The following is an 18,547-nucleotide window of genomic DNA, read 5'->3' on the forward strand; positions in this document are numbered from 1 at the left end:
ACCTCCTAGATTTAGTAGGCATTGGCCTACTAAGAACTGGTTCTTTCCAGCTCCTTCCAGAGCCACTATGGCCAAACCCAGACATTCCAAACGCAAAAGGTTTCAGTCCCAAGGGACTTTCAGAACTAAGCAATGGTGTGCTTCCACTTCCAAGTCTGGAAACAACAAGGCACCACCCTATGGTAAACAGTCTCAATGACTTCCCTTTGAAATTACCAATCACTTACCTCTTACCCCTTTGGGGGGAAAACTGGCTCTTCATTCAAGAAACTGGCAACTTATAACCCAGGACGAATGGGTTTTAAATGTAGTGCCCCAGGGATACAGTTTTCATTTCCACACGCTGCCAACTCCAAACGGGTGGCCAGACCTACCCCCCAAAATCAGTGGGCAAAGGCTCAGAAACAAGTACTTTCCCTCCTAAACATGGGGGCTATTCAGCTAGTACCAGAAGAGGAAAAGGGACAAGGTTTGTATTCCAGACTTTTCCTGGTATCCAGAAAAGACAAAGCATGGCGTCCAATTCTGGACCTGTCTACTCTAAACACCTTTCTGGACATTCCAAAATTCAAGATGCTGACTCTTCACCAGTTACTTCCTATGCTAGGCAAGGATGCCTGGTTGGCAACTCTCAACTTAAAAGAGGCTTACTTGCATATCCCAATCAAGGAATCTTGCAGAAGATTCCTACACTTCAAAGCAGGCTGCATGCATTATCAGTTCTCTGCACTGCCCTTTGGCTTGTCTACTTTGTCCAGGGTATTCACAAAGTGCCTGGCTCCAGTAATTGTATTTTGCAGGAAAAGAAATATTCAAATATATCCGTACCTGGATGATTGTGTAATTCAGGCAGAAAACCAGGCCATTCTTCTAAAACATCTGGCATTTGTAAAAAGAGTTCTAACCTGTCTAGGGTACACCATAAACAAAAAGAAATCTCAACTGGTACCCTCTCAAAAGATTACATTCCTGGGTGCAAGCTTGAATACAACTGCCCAGATGGCTTTCCTTACACCAGAAAAGCAAATTCATTTGGTGACTTACTTCAAACAGGTGGCCACAAAAACCCTGCTATCTGCAAGGCAAATACTGCAAGCCTTGGGATTCATGGCCTCCTGCATTCTTCTAATTCCATATGCAAGACTGCATATGAGGAAACTTCAGTGGTACTTAAAAAGTTTATGGAGTCAACATTGTCGCAGCCTGGAAACAATGATTCCTATCATACCTTGCCTGCGTCTAGAGTCCCTATGGTGGGCAGAGGCCTGCCACCAAAACAAGGGACTGCCATTCACACCACCCCCTGCCACCCAAACCCTAACTACAGACGCATCAGACTATGCATGGGGGGGCTCATCTGGCAGGGAAGTGCATTCAGGACAAATGGAGCCCAAATCAAATGCACCTTCATATCAGTCAAAAAGAAACGCTAGCTGTACAGAATTCACTGACAGCCTTCAAGGAATACCTTCATCCAGGACAATTACTGATAAAGATGGACAACACCACGGTTATGTGGTACATAAACAAGCAGGGGGGGTACACATTCCTACCCCCTCTGCAGACTAGCCATGGCATTGTGGAACACGGCCTTGAGCTACCAAGTACAACTACAAGCTCAATTTCTGCCAGGAAAGCAGAATGTTCTGGCAGACGAACTAAGCAGAAATCTCGACCCTCACGAATGGAAACTGGAACCACGGATTTTCAACATGTTGACACGTAATTGGGGGAGCCCAGACATAGATCTTTTTGCCTCACCCCAAAACTACCAGTTGGACAAATTTTGCACAAGAACTCATAACAAAAAAGCCTGGAAAGTGGATGCTCTGTCCTTCAGTTGGAAAATCAGTCTATGCCTTTCCCCGTCTGCCTTTGCTCTCCAAAGTTCTACTAAAAGTCAAACAGGACAAACCAAAAATTATTTTGATTGCTCCAGACTGGCCTCGCCAACACTGGTACCCACTCCTGCACAGTGTGTCCTGCAGCTTGGCTAATCACTTAAATTCCCCCTTAGCATCCCTCAGCAAACCTGTGATGGATGTCATTTTGGAGGCGAGAAGACCTAGTACTAGAAAAGCTTATGCTGACAAATGGAAAAGATTCTGTCCCTGGAATCCATCTCAAGGGATGAGCACAGCAGTGCCCAGTTTACCTCAGATTTTGCAATACTTAACTGAGATGCTTCTCAAGGGCCTGTCTTTTTCTTCCATAAAAATCCATGCCTCAGACATTTCAGCTCATTACAACACAGACCCCCCCCCCTCTCATCCTCTTCTTTCATTAGACTTCACACAGATAATGACTAGAGATCAGGTCTGAACACTAAATGCTTGAGCTGTGAGTCAGAGCTACTGAGCCACTATTGGATCCCAAGTCTCTCCTTGTGAGACTGAGTAATTAGGCAAAAGTTGGCTACTGAAGATATAGGGAGTCCCCCTTTCCTTCTCATATACAAATAAGCATTTTGTGCGTGGGAATAGGCTTCTGTTCAATACCTTGGCAGCATTACAAACTCTAATAGGATCACTTGTCTTGGTGGATACATAAATCTTAGCTCAATCCCCCTGCTGGAGTTTGACTTCATCACAGTGTTCAGACAGTGTTCTGGAAATGGCATCCCAGAGGAATAACTGTCTACATTCAGGAAAATGTAAGTCTAACCAATTTCTGCTCCCTCCAGCAAGGCAGGGAGTGGCCAGTAGGCATGTTTACAGAAGACAGAGGAGGAGGTAGTCATCTATGTATTTTCTCAGTCTTTCTTGATTTTTCAGCTGGTGATGAAGTTCCAGGCAGAAAAGCCAAGACTTTCTCTTGCATCACTTTGATGATAAAAGCATGGTTTCAGGCCCTTGGAAATAAGACCTCTGCTGAAATTATTCTTGTCCAGATGCTGAGAGTACTGGTGTGTGAGAAATGAATACCTTCTCTGTAAACCTTGTCTATCACTGTAGTGGCTATTCAGCCAATAGGTTCCATTGGGTCAGTTTCATATAATTGAAGGTTCAACTCTACAAACCTCCATTCATCGAGCCAACAAACAAGAGCGAACAGTCACTTAAGTGAATGTTCACATCAACGGTTGACTACAACAGGGAATGGAATTATTTGGCCAGCATCAGAAAATGTTCCCTTTTCCCCACTGTAGTACGATGTTGGAGTTGGTTTATATAGGCAGGGAAGGTGTGGAGGGTGCAGACCCCCACCTTGTTGGGTTTGACATGCTGCGGTGTATGTGACAGTTGCTATGTTGGCCAAGTAATTCCATTCCCTGTTGTAGTAAATCGCTGATGTGAACATTTGCTCTTGACAGCTTGATGAATGGAGGTTCGTGGATTTGAACCTTCAGTTATATGAAATAGACCCAGTTCCCCAGCTAAGTATCAGAGGCCCATCTCTGAGGTCAAGCGGAAAAACTGTTCCATCGTGGCTAAGAAATATCTCTTCCTCCAGAGTCTTTAAGATTCTGAGATTGCATGGCCTGTTCTCATACAAATTTTTGATATAAAGTTTAGTTGATTCCCCCTCCTAATCAAAGTACATTTTCAAACATTTTAATGTATTTTAATTTGGCAGAAATCTTCCTCCGTATACACCGATGAAACAATGTTTGAAGGGGTATCCTTCATCGCTAGCCTCCATTCAAGACTCTGTCATCATCTTGAGAACTGAACACCTTAAGCTGCATACTGGCATTCTTGTTGGTCTTAGGAATGTTTTCTAGAAAATGCTGTTCCTGATCAAACTAGCTTAGTGGATTTGTAAGTTAGAGGCTGTCTGTACAAAGAGTCTTCCTTGCTGTTTCATAATGAATTTGGTCTCTCTGTTGAGGCATTTTAAATTCTTCCCTAAGGTGATTTCTGTGCTGTTACTCAAACACACTTTTCATCTCCTTGTATTATTTACTGATGCAGAAATTAGAATAGACATATCCTCCTTAACGTAAATGTTCGCCCATCAGTTAAAGTTTTACCAGTACTGACCTCTAAACAAATGAATAATAACAGGTTGTTAATTTCTCTTGCCCTTTTCAAGGAATGTTCTGCAGCTACCAAACAGAACATAGTCATGTAGATACATTGTTTTGACAGTAAAAGGCTACGAAGCCCCTGGTTTACATGGTGAACACTGTCCCATTGGGGGAGGGGTTTGCATCCAGTATGTCTTTCAGAAAGGTGTCCACTATGGATATCTGTACAGTAGCTTCGTGGTTATCATGGTATTCCAATTTCAAGAACTGCAGTTTAAACTCATCTTACACAGTGTAGTTTTCATGGGGAGGGCTGTCTTCATGGCATCTTATCTTGAATTCCCACTTCTGTCTTTTATACTTCTATCACCCATTCTTGCAGTTGTTTTCAAACACTGTTTGGGATTCTACTCAAGTATTTCACCTAGTGCTGAGGGTTTCATAAAGTAAAGTATAAGAAATGTACAAATACTCAACATCTTTGCTGATCTTTGACAATGATGAAAGTAGTAGGTGTATTGAATTCATACTGATGCACCCACAGCAGTCTCAGTGAGTGCCTTTTCTGTGAATCCGTGTCACTGAAAATCACTTTCAGTGATAAATGAACATTTCTTTTTCAGGGGGAAGCCCCATTGCATCCCTCCTAAGGGAGGAGGGACCCCACCTCCTAATTTACACTAACGCCACTGTCACACAACAGTAATTTCTGAAAACTGTTTTCATCAGTACTTATTCACTGGAACAGCACTTGCTGAGACCACAGTCAACAAATTCACTAGGTCCCATTATACCCGTCTCTGCCTGTTTTGTTTACTGTCACAGATGCTGCCGTCACGTTAGTAACACATCTTTTAAATAAACTTCAGCTTTACACTTTTATAGATATGCCACTATCATTTCTTGTAGGTGCAAGCACATGTTTTAGAAGTAAATCCTGGAGATCCTGGGGTTATATGTCGCTTAACCATACTGTAGAGTTTCTGTGCATACTCTGAATTCAGAAGCTTGAGGATTTTAGAAATAACTTGTATTTAAGGTACAGGACAAAGTACTCAAGTAATCTGATGTCATGGAACTCTGGTCGCAAGAACTGTTATTTTTTTTCCATAGGAGAAAAAAACAGTAGGCATATATAATTTTCTCAGAATAAATGTCAAAAAGAATCCAGGATGAAAGCAAGCAACTCCAAAAGGCACTTTCCTCTCGATTTAATATTGCACAGACGTTTACAGCCACATACAAACGTTTACAGTCACATTAACGCTCTTAACATAAAATTGCGTTTTCGTCCTCTCTCAAGCCAGGACTTCATCAGATAACCATTAAAACATTTAATTGATACTTCAGTGGTTTGCTAATATTTAATTTTCTAAAACTGCACGCAGTACCCCAGTACCCTGTAGTGTGCCACTCCCTTCTGGTTCTCCATCTCTTTACCAGTGTGAATGTTTTAGTATACATCAGCCAACCACACATTGGTGGTTTTGGAGTAAAACATTTTTTTTTCAGAGTGAATCTTCACATTGATGAGACATTTCCATATAATTTTTACTTTTATAGACATTTTAACAGTGTTATTTAAAATATATATATAATTTTTTATTTTTTTTTTTTTTTTCAGTCAACAGACATACTAAGTGCCTAATCTGTTTAGGATTAATCATGATGCCTCCTAATGGTCACTTTTTGAAGTTAAGTGAAACAGCTAAGCATCACAGACATAAAGTGCTTGAAACTTAAGGAACCAAGCATTCCCTCCTTCCTTACCTTTTTCTCCAGGTCTGGACAAAGATGCTGGTTGTTTTTCGAAGTATTAAAATATAAATGTAAAGTAGGAAATAGTACAAGCCTCTGTATTTCTTAAAAATAAAAAAAGAAGAGATGTGTTACGTTTTTTGTATTCATCTCAGTATCCAAAGGTTTAAAAAAACATTGGACCCCAAGAATGAGGTGAAATTGAAACTTCAAACGTACAGAGTTATTAAGACCACTACCACAGTTGTTGAAGCCTCAACAATCAATAATGATCCAGCCTTTTCTCTCCTTCTCTCTCTTTACACCTTCTCTTGTTCTGTTATGGTTTCTTCTCCCATTAAAAGCATACTGCCCATCCCTGTAGTGCATTGTGACTTGTGGGCAGCTGCCATTAAAAGGCTGTAAACAGGACGCTGTTCATGGCAGTGATATCAAATATCAGTCCCAACATACAGTGGATACTAGGCCTTAGTTCAGCAGAAACTAGATTTACAGATGCAAGTCTTCCCAGCATAAGTCCATCAGGCGTCAGTGTTCCTCATGTAGGCTTACCTGTCATCACACTTAATGCTGCAGGCATTCACTTTTCACCTATTACATTTCCACTAACATCTGTAACCACAGATTCAGAGGCAACTGTTATACAGAAGCCATCTGGGAAACATCCCAGTTTTGAGACAAAGAACTACCCTAGCCTCTGTTTTTCCCAGTGAGCTGGCATTGTCAATATCTGGTGCTTTAACCCAGGTGACAGCTTTTCCAGCCTCCAAGACTGCCTAATGTTACAGTCAGAACTCCTCTACTCCACCTCCCCCCCTGTCACATTCGTTTAGGTAAGACTTAGATTCAGAAAGGCCCTCAATGACCCATACTTTCATTTCTCCTGTACAGAGAGAGACAGTAAGTGAAAAGTAGACCTCGCTATGAAGGATGTGAAAGAGGACAATGGAACTTCATTTCAATCTCCTATAGAAGACCCAACTCTGGCCCATAAAGTAATACAAGGTGGCTATCCCACTGTGCAGTCCTGTCAATATATATATAGGCATTTGCATAAGTCATGTAGCTCAGAGAAGCAGTCTTCTTGGATGGTTCCTCCATTAGTGGATACCATTCAGGATGTTACCTCTACAACCTGATATTTGGCTTCTCTTCCATGGACGGTTAACTATATTCCCTCTTTGCAGTGTACATTCCCAAATCTGACACAGTTTCAGCAGTCATTTTCAGGATTACCTCTTGCCAAGCTCCATCCTTCCAACCTTTGACAAAAGTGTTCAGGGCTTAAGACCTACAGAGGAAGTGAGTGTTTCCATCCTGCATGACGTCCTTGAAATTACCTTGTGTGTGTTTCATTTCCAATGGGATTCTGTTATATAAATGTAGCATGCTGTAGATGGAAGGCCTGAAGGACTTTTGAAGGAATTTTTAAGGGTTAAATATCTCCTGCCATTAGCATGGACAACCTCACAGCTAGAGTCTTATACTGTGCCATGGTGGTGAAATCTGTCGTTGTCATTTGCCACTCATGGGTTCACCTTAAAACTTTGATGAGACCATTAAAGTAACCTTCACAGACTCTCCCATCATATGGTTCCCATTATTTTGGCCTGGATCAAATGAACATCTTAAATGTTTGATGGAAGATAAAAGATGTGGGAAAATGTAAAGAAGTCTACTGAAACATTGATTTTTGCCATAAGAAAGAGCTCCAGCACCAGGCTTTCTCCTGCCCCAATGATCCTTTCCCATTCAGGTCCAGGAAAGTTGATGACTTACAGGCATGGAGACCCAGAATTTTTATGGCAGCTGTGGACAACCTCTGGATGATCTGAAGAAGTCCCTATGTGGTTAGAAGGCAGTCAGCCTCCACATGCCTGAGTGGTTCTGCAGCACCAAAGAAATATGGATTAGTTGCATCATATCCTGAGGCTGTTGTATACCCTTCTTCACCCACACCTTCATTGATGCCATTCCGAGATGTGCTATATTATCAGAAACTCTAGTCAAAGAAAGGAGTATTGAAGCTCATTAAAAGAAGCCATTCAGGATGTCCCCAAGGACAAGCAAGGATTTTACATAGCTCCAAATTATTTTTAGTATAAAAAAACAAAAGACTTCCAAGTCCACTGTACACATTAGAGACCTCAACACATTTATCTTTTCACATGATCACCTTTCAGCCACTCCTGTCATGCTTCTCCAAAGCAGACCATATGTGGTCTTTGAAAACTTCAAGGGGCTTTCCTGCACATAAAAACAGTCATGAAAGTTTCTGTCCTGCTGGCAAGGAGAATGTCTATATCAGTATGACACCTTTGAGTTCATCATCTTATCAATCCCAAGTGTGTTGAAGTGAATTTCTGTACAAGCAGATCATACAAGAATACATGGTTCAAAAGTGTTCTCAGATTTGAAGGAATGTTTTTTTGCAGTGTTTTAGAGGCACATTATTGCCATGCAGTTTGAGTATCTGCATCGCATCATTACTACTTTCATTTTTGGGGGAGTCGCAACAAACCTTGCAAAGAGTCACTTGATACTGACTGAGGTGTTGACTTGCATGGGGTTGTTCCAGTGTGACTGGATTTGTTCACAGGTTAATAGATTAGTACAAGGCTAACTGCCCTTGCGAGCCATTTTAAGCCTAGTCAATTATCCCTGTGAGATTCAAACCCTGTACCTTGTGTTTGTAAGGCAAACACCTTAACCATTAGGCCACCCTCTCAACCCCAAACTGATGATGGCAGGGTGAAAAGCTCTTCTGGCAGAAAATCAGCAGGCCCTGTGTCTCTCTTGTAAACTTTTGGTATCTTTACCACCAGAAAGATTCCATGATATCTAGTCAGCAACATACCTCCTTCTAAAGCTGCTACAGGACTTGATAGGCATCTTTACTCATAGAATGGATCCAGAATATTCTGTCAGCAATATTTTGTCTGCTTTTGCCACTTTCCAATGCTGGCATGCAAATCAAGCCTCTGGCGCTATGATACAAGATATTGTCATGGTGACTCATATCTGATACCATGAGGGTCTTCCACTACATTATTAAAATAAACTCATCACAGCAAATGTGTCCTCTAGCTGCAGAAATGGGGCTTTTGGAAGTTTACAAGAGAGACGGAATGCTGATTTTCTGCCAGAAGAGCTTTTCACACTGCCATCATCAGTAGCCACCTAAACTTCAGATGTTTCAACCCTCAGGCAGGGTCACTGTGAGAGACAGCACAGTATAAAATCCAAATAAGAGCTACATGTACACATATATATATTCTAGAATTAAGGGTGGTTCTTTTCTTATAAAGTTCTAAAGAATTTCTTCCCCATGGACACATTTCCATTCAGTCAAACAACATGACAGTAGTTTGATACATCAACAACCAAGAGGGACTGGCTTTTGTCCCTTAATCAGAGAGGGCATGAGAATTTGAGGGTTGCCCTTCAAGAGCAGTCACTTCTTATATAGAGCCTAGATTCCTGGGAAAGCTAATTGTTCAGCTGAAGGACTAAACCATTACATACATGTGCCTCATGAGTAGGCCTTCAGTCCATTAGCAGCCAGGAAATGGGATCTTCCAATTTGCGATCACTATGCCTTCCCATACACCACCACATTTTGACATTTTTCTTCCATGCTACGTCCAGCGGAAAATTTGGAATGTCTTGATATATTTTTATAAATATAATTTTGTAAATATATATCTTTATAAACTTCTGTATATTTTCCTACAGTTCCTCTTATAAGCTACTTCTGAAAGTGAAGTTATCCAAAAACAATTTAATTTTGGTGGCAACCATTTGGCCCAGACATGTTTCCCCTTACTACTGCAGTTTCTCACAGACACAACTCACTCCTCAATCTCCCCGAACACCACAGTGCTGTAAAGGCAACTTCAATTAGTGATCAAGCCATGGATTCAGGAGAAGCAATGTGGATTCTGGCCATGAAACCTTGGATTGCTACCCTTTGCCTTGCACAGTTTTTTGAGGGTTGATGTGTGTGTGCCACTGCTGTCTACATCTGTTTTTGTCAACCGGAAAAAGACATTTAAGTTTGTCTCCTTGAATGTCTTGTAGGAGATTTTACAATAATACAGGTTCCCTGGTGTGATTTTCTGTTATTCTCTGTAAAAAAAAAAAAAAAAAAAAAAAAAAAAAATTCTTTTTCCCGCCTTACTGAACAAGATTAGTCCAGATCTCAGGCTTTGCTGAATTCCAGACTGTGGTATAGGTTCCTGTGTTGCCCATATCCTTACTTGGATAGGAGGAAGCTTCTCTGTTCACCAGTGAGAGTGGGGAGCTTTGAGCAGCCTATCTGTCCCTGGAGGGGTGGTCTCAGCCCAGAAACTAGTAGCTTATTGGCCTTTTTGGGTCAATTCCTATCTCTTTCAGTTTCCCTGCTTTAAAACCCGCATTTGCGTGGTTTTGCGAGATTGCGCAGCGCCGCTTAAACATGTTTAAGCTATTCCCAGCTCCACAAAGTCTGCTCTTCACTTTTTCCCTTAGAAATGTTCTAAATCTCAAAGTAAGCACTCTATTTTCATTCTAAAGCCCTGCACTTGCTCTTATAAGTAATATTATAAGTAAATACAAATTAAAGCACTACACCCTCTTATACTCCTTATAAGTACTTGGCTCCCTATTGGTCCTTTCTGATCAGTCAAAAAGCAGTCCCTTATACTATTCTGGCATGTCCAAAAGTCAGTTTCGGGTCTACTCTCCAGTCCAGCTGCTGAATCTGGGAATCTTGAGGCAATGTTACAACTACCTTATGTACACAGACCACCCTCTCCCCTCCCAACAAGTTCAAATATATGTGAGAGATGCAACTATGTAGCCAAACTGGAGGCTGAGCTCTCTCAACCCAGTACTGGCACAGTCAGTCAGGAGGAGAAGGTAAACACACACACCACAAATCCAGTCTCACATAGACCTATCGTGTCAGCAAACCAAACACACAAAAACACACTCGGAGACTCTAAATAAAAATCTGCCAAAGCAGACATCCAAGCAACCGCTACCCCACATACATACCACATAGTTCACGAAGTCAGTGTGCCACACAGTCACAGCCCTTAAGGCCAAACAACACACCTAATACACTTGTAATAGGTGACTCTATTGTCAGACACACTGATGACCCACTCACCAGACTGAACAAGGAGAAGGTCACTGTAAGCTGCCTGTCAGGTGCCAGGATCTGCCACATAACACAAGCACTCCGGTAACTCCAAAGCAAGTACAAATATGACTCTTGTCATTGTCCATGCTGGTGTGAATGACACCTCCCTGGACTACTTGAAAAGAGACATAGAGGAGCTCTCTGATCATGTAGCCCAGGCCGGTATGACCCTGACCTTGAGTAGCATCTTGCCCCCGCAATATAAAGGCAAAATGATCAATTTTAACAATTGGCTAAATTATTGGTGTCATTCAAAGGGGATCCAGTGTCTGTCAGCCTGGGATGACATGCTGGACGAGCCACGTTGCTTTGCTAGGGACGGCTTGCACCTGTCACCCCTGGGCTTTAGAATACTGGCTAAGGTTCTTGCCACCCCCATAGTGCCTTTTTTAGGCAAGACTCAAAAGACAAACCTACCTCCATAGACAACATAAGGAAAAATAAACTAAGGGTAAATGCTGCTCAATGCCAGAAGTCTAAACCTCAAGATGCATGCACTCGAGGCTCTCCTCAGTATGGAGAATATCGATATCTGTGCAGTAACAGAAACCTGGTTCAAGGCTCCCGAAAGCACCTCAGCACTACCATGGTATACCTCATATCATGCTTTTCGGCCCCAAAACTCAGACCGAACCACAAAAGGAGGGGGAGTATCCATATTCATCAAAGATACCCACACCTCCAGGTTAGTGGCACTGCACGAGGCATCAGAGACCATCCATGTGCAACTAACAGTGGGCAAAACTGCCTTTCAGTTTGTAGCCTGCTACAAACCACCCTCCCAAACTCAGGAACCCCATTTGGCTTTCCTGAGAACACTGGAGAACATGAAGGTCTCTCCAAACACACTAATATTGGGTGACTTCAACTACCCAAACATTGACTGGGAAAACTACTCAAGCCCCAACACCCTCGCCCAACAGTTCCTAGAATTTATAAACTCAAATGCTATGGAACAACTGGTCACCACTCCCACAAGAGGGGAAAACATATTGGACCTGGTCATCACCAACACGGGGACTCTATGTTCCATACCAGAGGTATGCCCCTCATTGGTAAGATCAGACCATAAATTAATATCACTGGACATCCATATCCCGTCCCCACCCCCAGTCAAGGAAACCACGGTGAAGAATTTCTCAAAAGCAAATTTTGCACTTCTCAAAACCAAGGTGGAATCCTTCAAAGCCCCCAGGCCAGTGGAAAATACTGCCCAAACCGCAGAATCCTTTACAAACGCATTCTATGGACACCTACAGGAATGCATGGATCGTGCTATCCCAAATAAAACCAAGACTCACTCCTCCAAAGGCAGGAGACCTGTCTGGTGGACCCTGGCCATAAATAAGCTATACAACAGAAGGAGAAAGCTACTACATGATAGAGCAAAATCCCAAAAAGGGAAGGCATCTCTGATCAGTACTAGCAAGAAACTACGATCCCTCATAAAATCATCTAAGACCAGCTTTGAAAGAAAAATTGCACAAGACGCTAAAGATAATCACAAGGCCTTCTTTAGTTATTTCAGGAATCTGGGTGGCAACTCCCAGATATGCTCTTGAGTTAGTGCAAAATGACAAAAAAATACACTGATCCCACAGACATTGCCAACATCCTGGCAGACAGGTTTAGTGCAAACTTCTTCCCCCTTCCCCCCCAAAAGAGCAAATGTCTATCCCAACAGAATGTAGCCTCCCTGACATCACAGATGCACATGTGAGAGCTGCCCTCTCCAAAGCAAAAACACAGCATCAATGGGACCGGACGGTGTCCCAGGCTGCATCTTACATGAGCTCCAAGCAGAACTGAACCCTCACATAGTCAATGTTCCATCTCGGTCTTACTACAGGATATGTACCCAAGGAATGGCATATAGCAACAGTGGTCCCGCACCACAAAGGTGGTGCCACAACGGACCCCGGAAAATATCGCCCTGTAAGCCTGACTAGTCTGGTCTGCAAAGCTATGGAACGTATCATCATGGAACTCATAAACAAAGACATTGGGAACCTCCAGACACTGGATCTTACCCAATTCGGCTTTAAGGGCAGATCTTGCCTCTTGAACCTGGTCGACTTCTTTGAAACAGTTACCAAGGCCATAGATGAAGGGAAGGTAGTCCACACGGCCTACCTGGACCTCGCAAAAGCCTTTGACGCAATACCCCACTCGGGCATCATAAATAAGCGCACCAGCTTAAATATCAACCGCTATGTCACAAGATGGGTTGCAAACTGGCTCAGGGATAGAACCCACATGGTCAGAATTGCAGGTGCCATGTCAGACTCTAAACCAGTTACAAGTGGCGTCCCACAAGGCTCAGTCCTGGGACCTCTCTTGTTCGGTATATACTTCTCTGCGGTACAGGCTAACACAGGAGGACTATGGCTGACCAAGTTCACAGATGACTGCAAAATGGGTGCCATAATCGTCTCTCTGGCTGACACAAGCATCCTCCAAAAGGGTCTCACAGAGATGGATAACTGGTGCCAGAGCCATGGCCTAAAGCTAAATGCCAAAAAGTGCATAGTCATCCCCTTTGGGAAAGACAAAGTGCCCACAAATTACCACATAGGTGGTAATCCATTAGGTACGGAAGAAGTAATTAGGGATTTGGGGACCTAAGTAGATAGTAATCTCTCCTTTGACAATCACGTTGCCAAAGTGGTTAGAAAGACCTTCTATATATCCCACCTTATCACAAAAGGGTTCACATCTAGATCAAGAGAGGTCATTGTGCCCCTTTACTCATCACTCATCAGGCCCATAATTGAATACCATGCCCCATTTGGGATGTACCTTACCCGACACCTGCAGCAACTGGAGAGACCCCAAACGTACCTCACCAAGAGGATCAAGGGACTCAAACAGATGCCCTATGCAGTTCGGCTAAAGAAATTCCAGCTCTACTCAGTTGCTTACTGCCTACTCAGAGGCGCTCTATGCCTGATGTATAAAGTCATGTCCAAACCAGAATTAATGGACATGCTCCACCTCAGGAAATCCAAATCCCTTAGAGCTACACGCTCCAGGGACTTAAACCTCAGCACAGAAATAAATAGGACATGCTGGAGGGACAGATTCATATCCCAGAGGCTCCCCTCACTCTGGAACAAAATCCCAATCCATGTTAGGCAGAGCCCCTCACTGACCCTTTTCAAGAGAAATCTTGATGAGTGGATGGGAGATCGTAAGTTTACCCCTGGGATCTCTTCTGTGTACCTGCTAGACAGAGGCACAGTAAACTAACCTTAAAAGGGCCATCTTCTGTGACCTACGATACAGAGGCACAGTCAACAAATCTAAAAGGGTGGCGAAAGCCAAACACACTCTGGCTAGGCTTATAAATGCCCTAGGGCAGATAGCCTAGTATCAACCTATGAACCTATGATGCTGTATGTCCTTCATTCCATGTGTATGAGGAACAAGAGTTATGTTAGCATTACTGGCATTAACTTAGATATACTCAAGATGTGGATATGACTCTACGAAAGGTGTAGTGCTTTGTCTATTCTCTTCGTGATTTTATGTGGACAGAATGTAAAGGTACAATGTTTGGATACTATCCCGTCTGATGACTTGAGGGTAAAATATCTGTTTACAGATGATGTCATCCTTTAGACCTTAACTGTAATCTCAAGCAAGTGCTTGAGTGATTCCCTTTTGAGTGTGGAGTAGCTGGTATAAAAGTTAACCCCTCCAATTCAGATGTCGCAGTTCTGTCCTGTGAAATATTGGATTGCTTTCTGCAGGCGAGGGTGAACAGCTGTGTCAGATGAGGGAATTTAAGGTCCTTAGATCTTGTTCTCAAGTGAAGGTAGAGTGGATTAAAAAGTCTGACCAGTGGATAGTTACAGTGGTTGCAATACTGCACGTGCTACACCAGACTGTAATGGTTTGTGAGAATTGAGACAAAGGATAAAGTTGTCAGTTTACTAGTCTGTGTCCTCAGCATCACCTGTGGTTATGAGCTGTAGGTAGCGAATGACATGCTGCAATTGTATTTTCAAGTGAGAGAAATGTGGGTGCTTCACAGAGTAGATGGGCTCACCATACATGATAGTTTGAGGACAGAAACAATCCAGGAAAATCTTGATTGTAATCTCTAGATAGAGAAAGATCACTTGATGTGGCTTGCGTATCTTTTTAGGATGCCTTCTGGGTACCTTTCACTGAAGGTGTACTAAGCATGGTCCATTGAGAGGAGGCCCAAGGACAGAGGCAGACCCAAAACATGTAGGAGGGATCTCAGAAGGACCGCTACGGCAGACAGAGAGTCTGGTCTGCCACATTCAGCTTGCTAGTATCTCAAACAATACTGGGACATATGGTTTAGAAAATGGTTGGATGAATGGATTCTTTCACTTCATGAGAAGCCTCTAACCCATCTTGCTCAGGAGAGTTCCTGTAAGTCCATATGCGCTCAAGGTAATGACGTGTTCTTTCACTCCAGTAGTAGCCAGACAGTTTTTTTTCATATATAGCGTGGTGCCCTTCTTACCCTTAGCTCACTTCCCCTTTACAAAAAGATTTTACAGGGAAAAATGGAAGAGGCGTTCTCCTTTATCTTAAGGAATTTTTTGATTCAGAACTTAGCTATTCTTCCTTTAAAGTCCCTTTGGTAGCTATTTGCAGTTTCTTTGTTAGTTAGGATGACATGTCTTTGGCTTGTGTCAAAGCCTAGGACTTCCTTATAGGTGTCTTTCTACTGAAGTCATCTATCTCTTATGCTGGAGAAGCTTCCTATCCCCAACCTTTGAGCATGGTGCCTTAGCTGAACAGAAGTTCTTGTATTTGCAGCCTCTATGAAGAGAATTTCTGAACTGCATGCTCTTTCTGTAAAACCACATTACCGTATATTTTATAGGGAAAGGTCTCATTGCCTACCAATACATCTTTCTTGCCCATGGTTGCCACAGAGTCTAATGACTGTATTTTTCCTACAGTACTGTAATCAAGGTAGTTCCGATACTATGTGAACAGAAGAAATATTCCATATGTGAAAATGACCATTTGTTTCCTTTGCCCTTGTGACCCCAAGAAGTTTGCCAAGCAATACCTTTCTGTCTGTCCAGCTGTATTGTTTTTGTCATGATAAATCTGGCAAGACTCTGCAGACCAAAAGCATATTGTGCTAAAGTTATGTCAATGAGCACTGCTTCCAGAATGCCTGTCTGGGTGATATTTGTTCACCAGCTACTTGGTCCTGCCTGAACACCTTCGCAAAGCATTACTAGATGGATTTGGTTTCTAGCTCTAGATATTCCTATCTTCTTTAGGGCACAATGATAAAGAGAGTGTTCCCTTAGGAAAGTAATCAAAGAGGTTTGTGCTGAGGACTGTGTCCTAGCAGTTCCTGCAGTAAGAGCTTTTGATATCAAATATTAAAAAAACTACAGGTGTTTACTAAAAGGCTGGCTATGTGAGCAGAGCTTCTTCTGCAGAAACCACCCTACATTCCACTCCCTTTTTCTGTTTTTTTCCCCTCCCACATTGTACTTGGTCTAGAATGTGAGAAATGGGAAGGAGTAGTGTATTATGGGTTATTTTGCAGGGCTTTTAGCTTTGGAAAATCCTACATACCAAGGTGTCCTAGGGCATACTGCTAAGTCATATCGATTCCTGTGACCTGAGTTCTATTCACAGATCCATCATTATGGTAAGTACTCTAAACTTTTGTTTTCACACACTGTAATGAGACATTTCAAAGGTGAGCTGATATGGTAAAGTAATAACGTATCTCTAAGTTTTAAATCAGTCATTCTGTTTGGGGAAACGAGAAAGCCAAGCATACGTCTATGGTTCATTTGAAGAGGAACTGGTGAAGGCTGGAAAAGGAGGAGTGATCTGTCTCTCTAGGATCAGGCACATTTTAATTAATTTACACATTTGGGGACTGACTGCTTCGTAACACTGTAATGATGGAACATAGTAGACAGAAGCCAAATACAAACACGCAGGACAAGCAGTTTAGCAATGGATGACTATTACCCGTTAACTCTAATTCTGACGAGTTTTTTTTTCTGTAATGATTAATGTCCAGAAAGCACTGAAGACTACTTTTCCACTTTCTAATTAATAACATTTAAGAAGACCGTATTTTAAAAATGTTATGATGTATGTATCTGTTGTAGAGTTTGCCAGACATGAGCAGCTATAAAACTGTATTTTATCTGCCTTATCTCTTAGTCAGTTTATGCGATAATAAACTGTTATTTATATTTTTAGATGGCAATGACAGTCCTTCTGATCAAGGAAATAATGGTGGTGTGAAATCTTCATTTTGTTACGAAGGTATTTTATCAATTTCAAACATTGTAGAGCAATATCTAGATTTAAAGTGCTTTTTGTTTTTATTTTTTCCCTCCGACAGTTTCACAGTCTTATCGATATTAAAAATAAGTGAGTTCATACGTACGATTTTAAAAAGAAATTCTGTGATCATAATAACTTAAAAATGATATACTTACACCGTTAATATGTTAACTTCAGTAGCTAATCATGCATCATGTTGTTTACATTCTCCTACCGTTAATTTATTCGTTTTTTCAAAAACATTTTTATTTTTTCATTATAAACATACACGAGTGTACATATAACAAATACAATAAATCAATAAAACTATTTACAATATTTACATTCATCCATGATAAACAATCATTTTATCCATGAGAAGTTATCAGTATTTGTTCAAAAGGTTTTCCAATTGTTGCCATGATATTTTGTTATGAGTAATGTTATGAGTTCTATAACAAATGGTTTGCAGTTCTTTTTTTACAAACTTTTGCTAAGTTAATAAAATCTTTAAACATCAAATCTTGTTTACTTTTCCAGTTCAAAGTAATAACTTTGCTGGCAATTGCAAGAATTGACCAGAGTAACTGAATCTGAGCTTTAGGTATTACTTTAAGTACAGGAACATTGAATAGGATTAGTGAGTTAGAAATATGACAGTTATCAGACCTTAAAGCATTTACAAAATATCTGAAGTCTTTCCAGTATTGAGCAACATTTCTACATTCATTGAACTTGTGAACCCAGCTGGCCTCTAGTAATTAATCACATTTACTTTCACTGTTTTTGAGTATAAGATTTATTTTATCTGGAGTATAGAAATTTCTATTCATAAGTTTCCATGTATACAATCTCAAATATAATGAAGAAGAGGCACCATACGTAGAATGCAATAATAATTTTTTGGATTCATAAGATATTTGTTCTCCATTAATCTTTACATAGTAATTCCAAAAGTCTGAGTCAAACTTTAGTGTCCTTTCTCTTAGTATCTTATAGATAAGTGAGATACTTAATTTTTGATTATCTGTCTTTTCAAGACACAGAATAAAAAGCTGAATCAAACTAGGTATAGATTCAGTCTCTAGGTTGATTGATACTCTCATTTTGTTTTCTATAAACTGCTGTAATGAGTGTATAAACAACCAACTGTCTTGGCTATTATCAGAACTACATAAAAGAGAGTTTAGTGGGTTAATACTCTTATTTTCTATAAACTGATGCCAGAATATCAAGTTATTTTTCTTTAATTTTTGTATCGCATTGATGTTGAAAGAATCTAGGCAATCAGGGGAGTATGCTATAGGGAATATAAGAAATATAAATTGTTTAATGTTGTA

General features: G+C 41.2%; 1 protein-coding gene across 1 annotated transcript in view; it reads left to right on the forward strand.

Moving 5' to 3' along the window:
* Positions 1-18,547, forward strand: part of CD99L2 (CD99 molecule like 2) — a gene marked incomplete in the record, with an annotated part of 1,047,726 nt that overhangs the window by 956,745 nt on the left and 72,434 nt on the right. The window contains 1 exon segment of the mRNA XM_044057164.1: positions 17,142-17,177. Within this exon segment, the coding sequence (XP_043913099.1) occupies positions 17,142-17,177 (36 nt within the window).

The sequence above is a fragment of the Protopterus annectens genome, chromosome 15.part0 (genome assembly GCF_019279795.1).
Source record: "Protopterus annectens isolate FY-2018-M chromosome 15.part0, PAN1.0, whole genome shotgun sequence".
Lineage (NCBI taxonomy): Eukaryota > Metazoa > Chordata > Ceratodontiformes > Protopteridae > Protopterus > Protopterus annectens.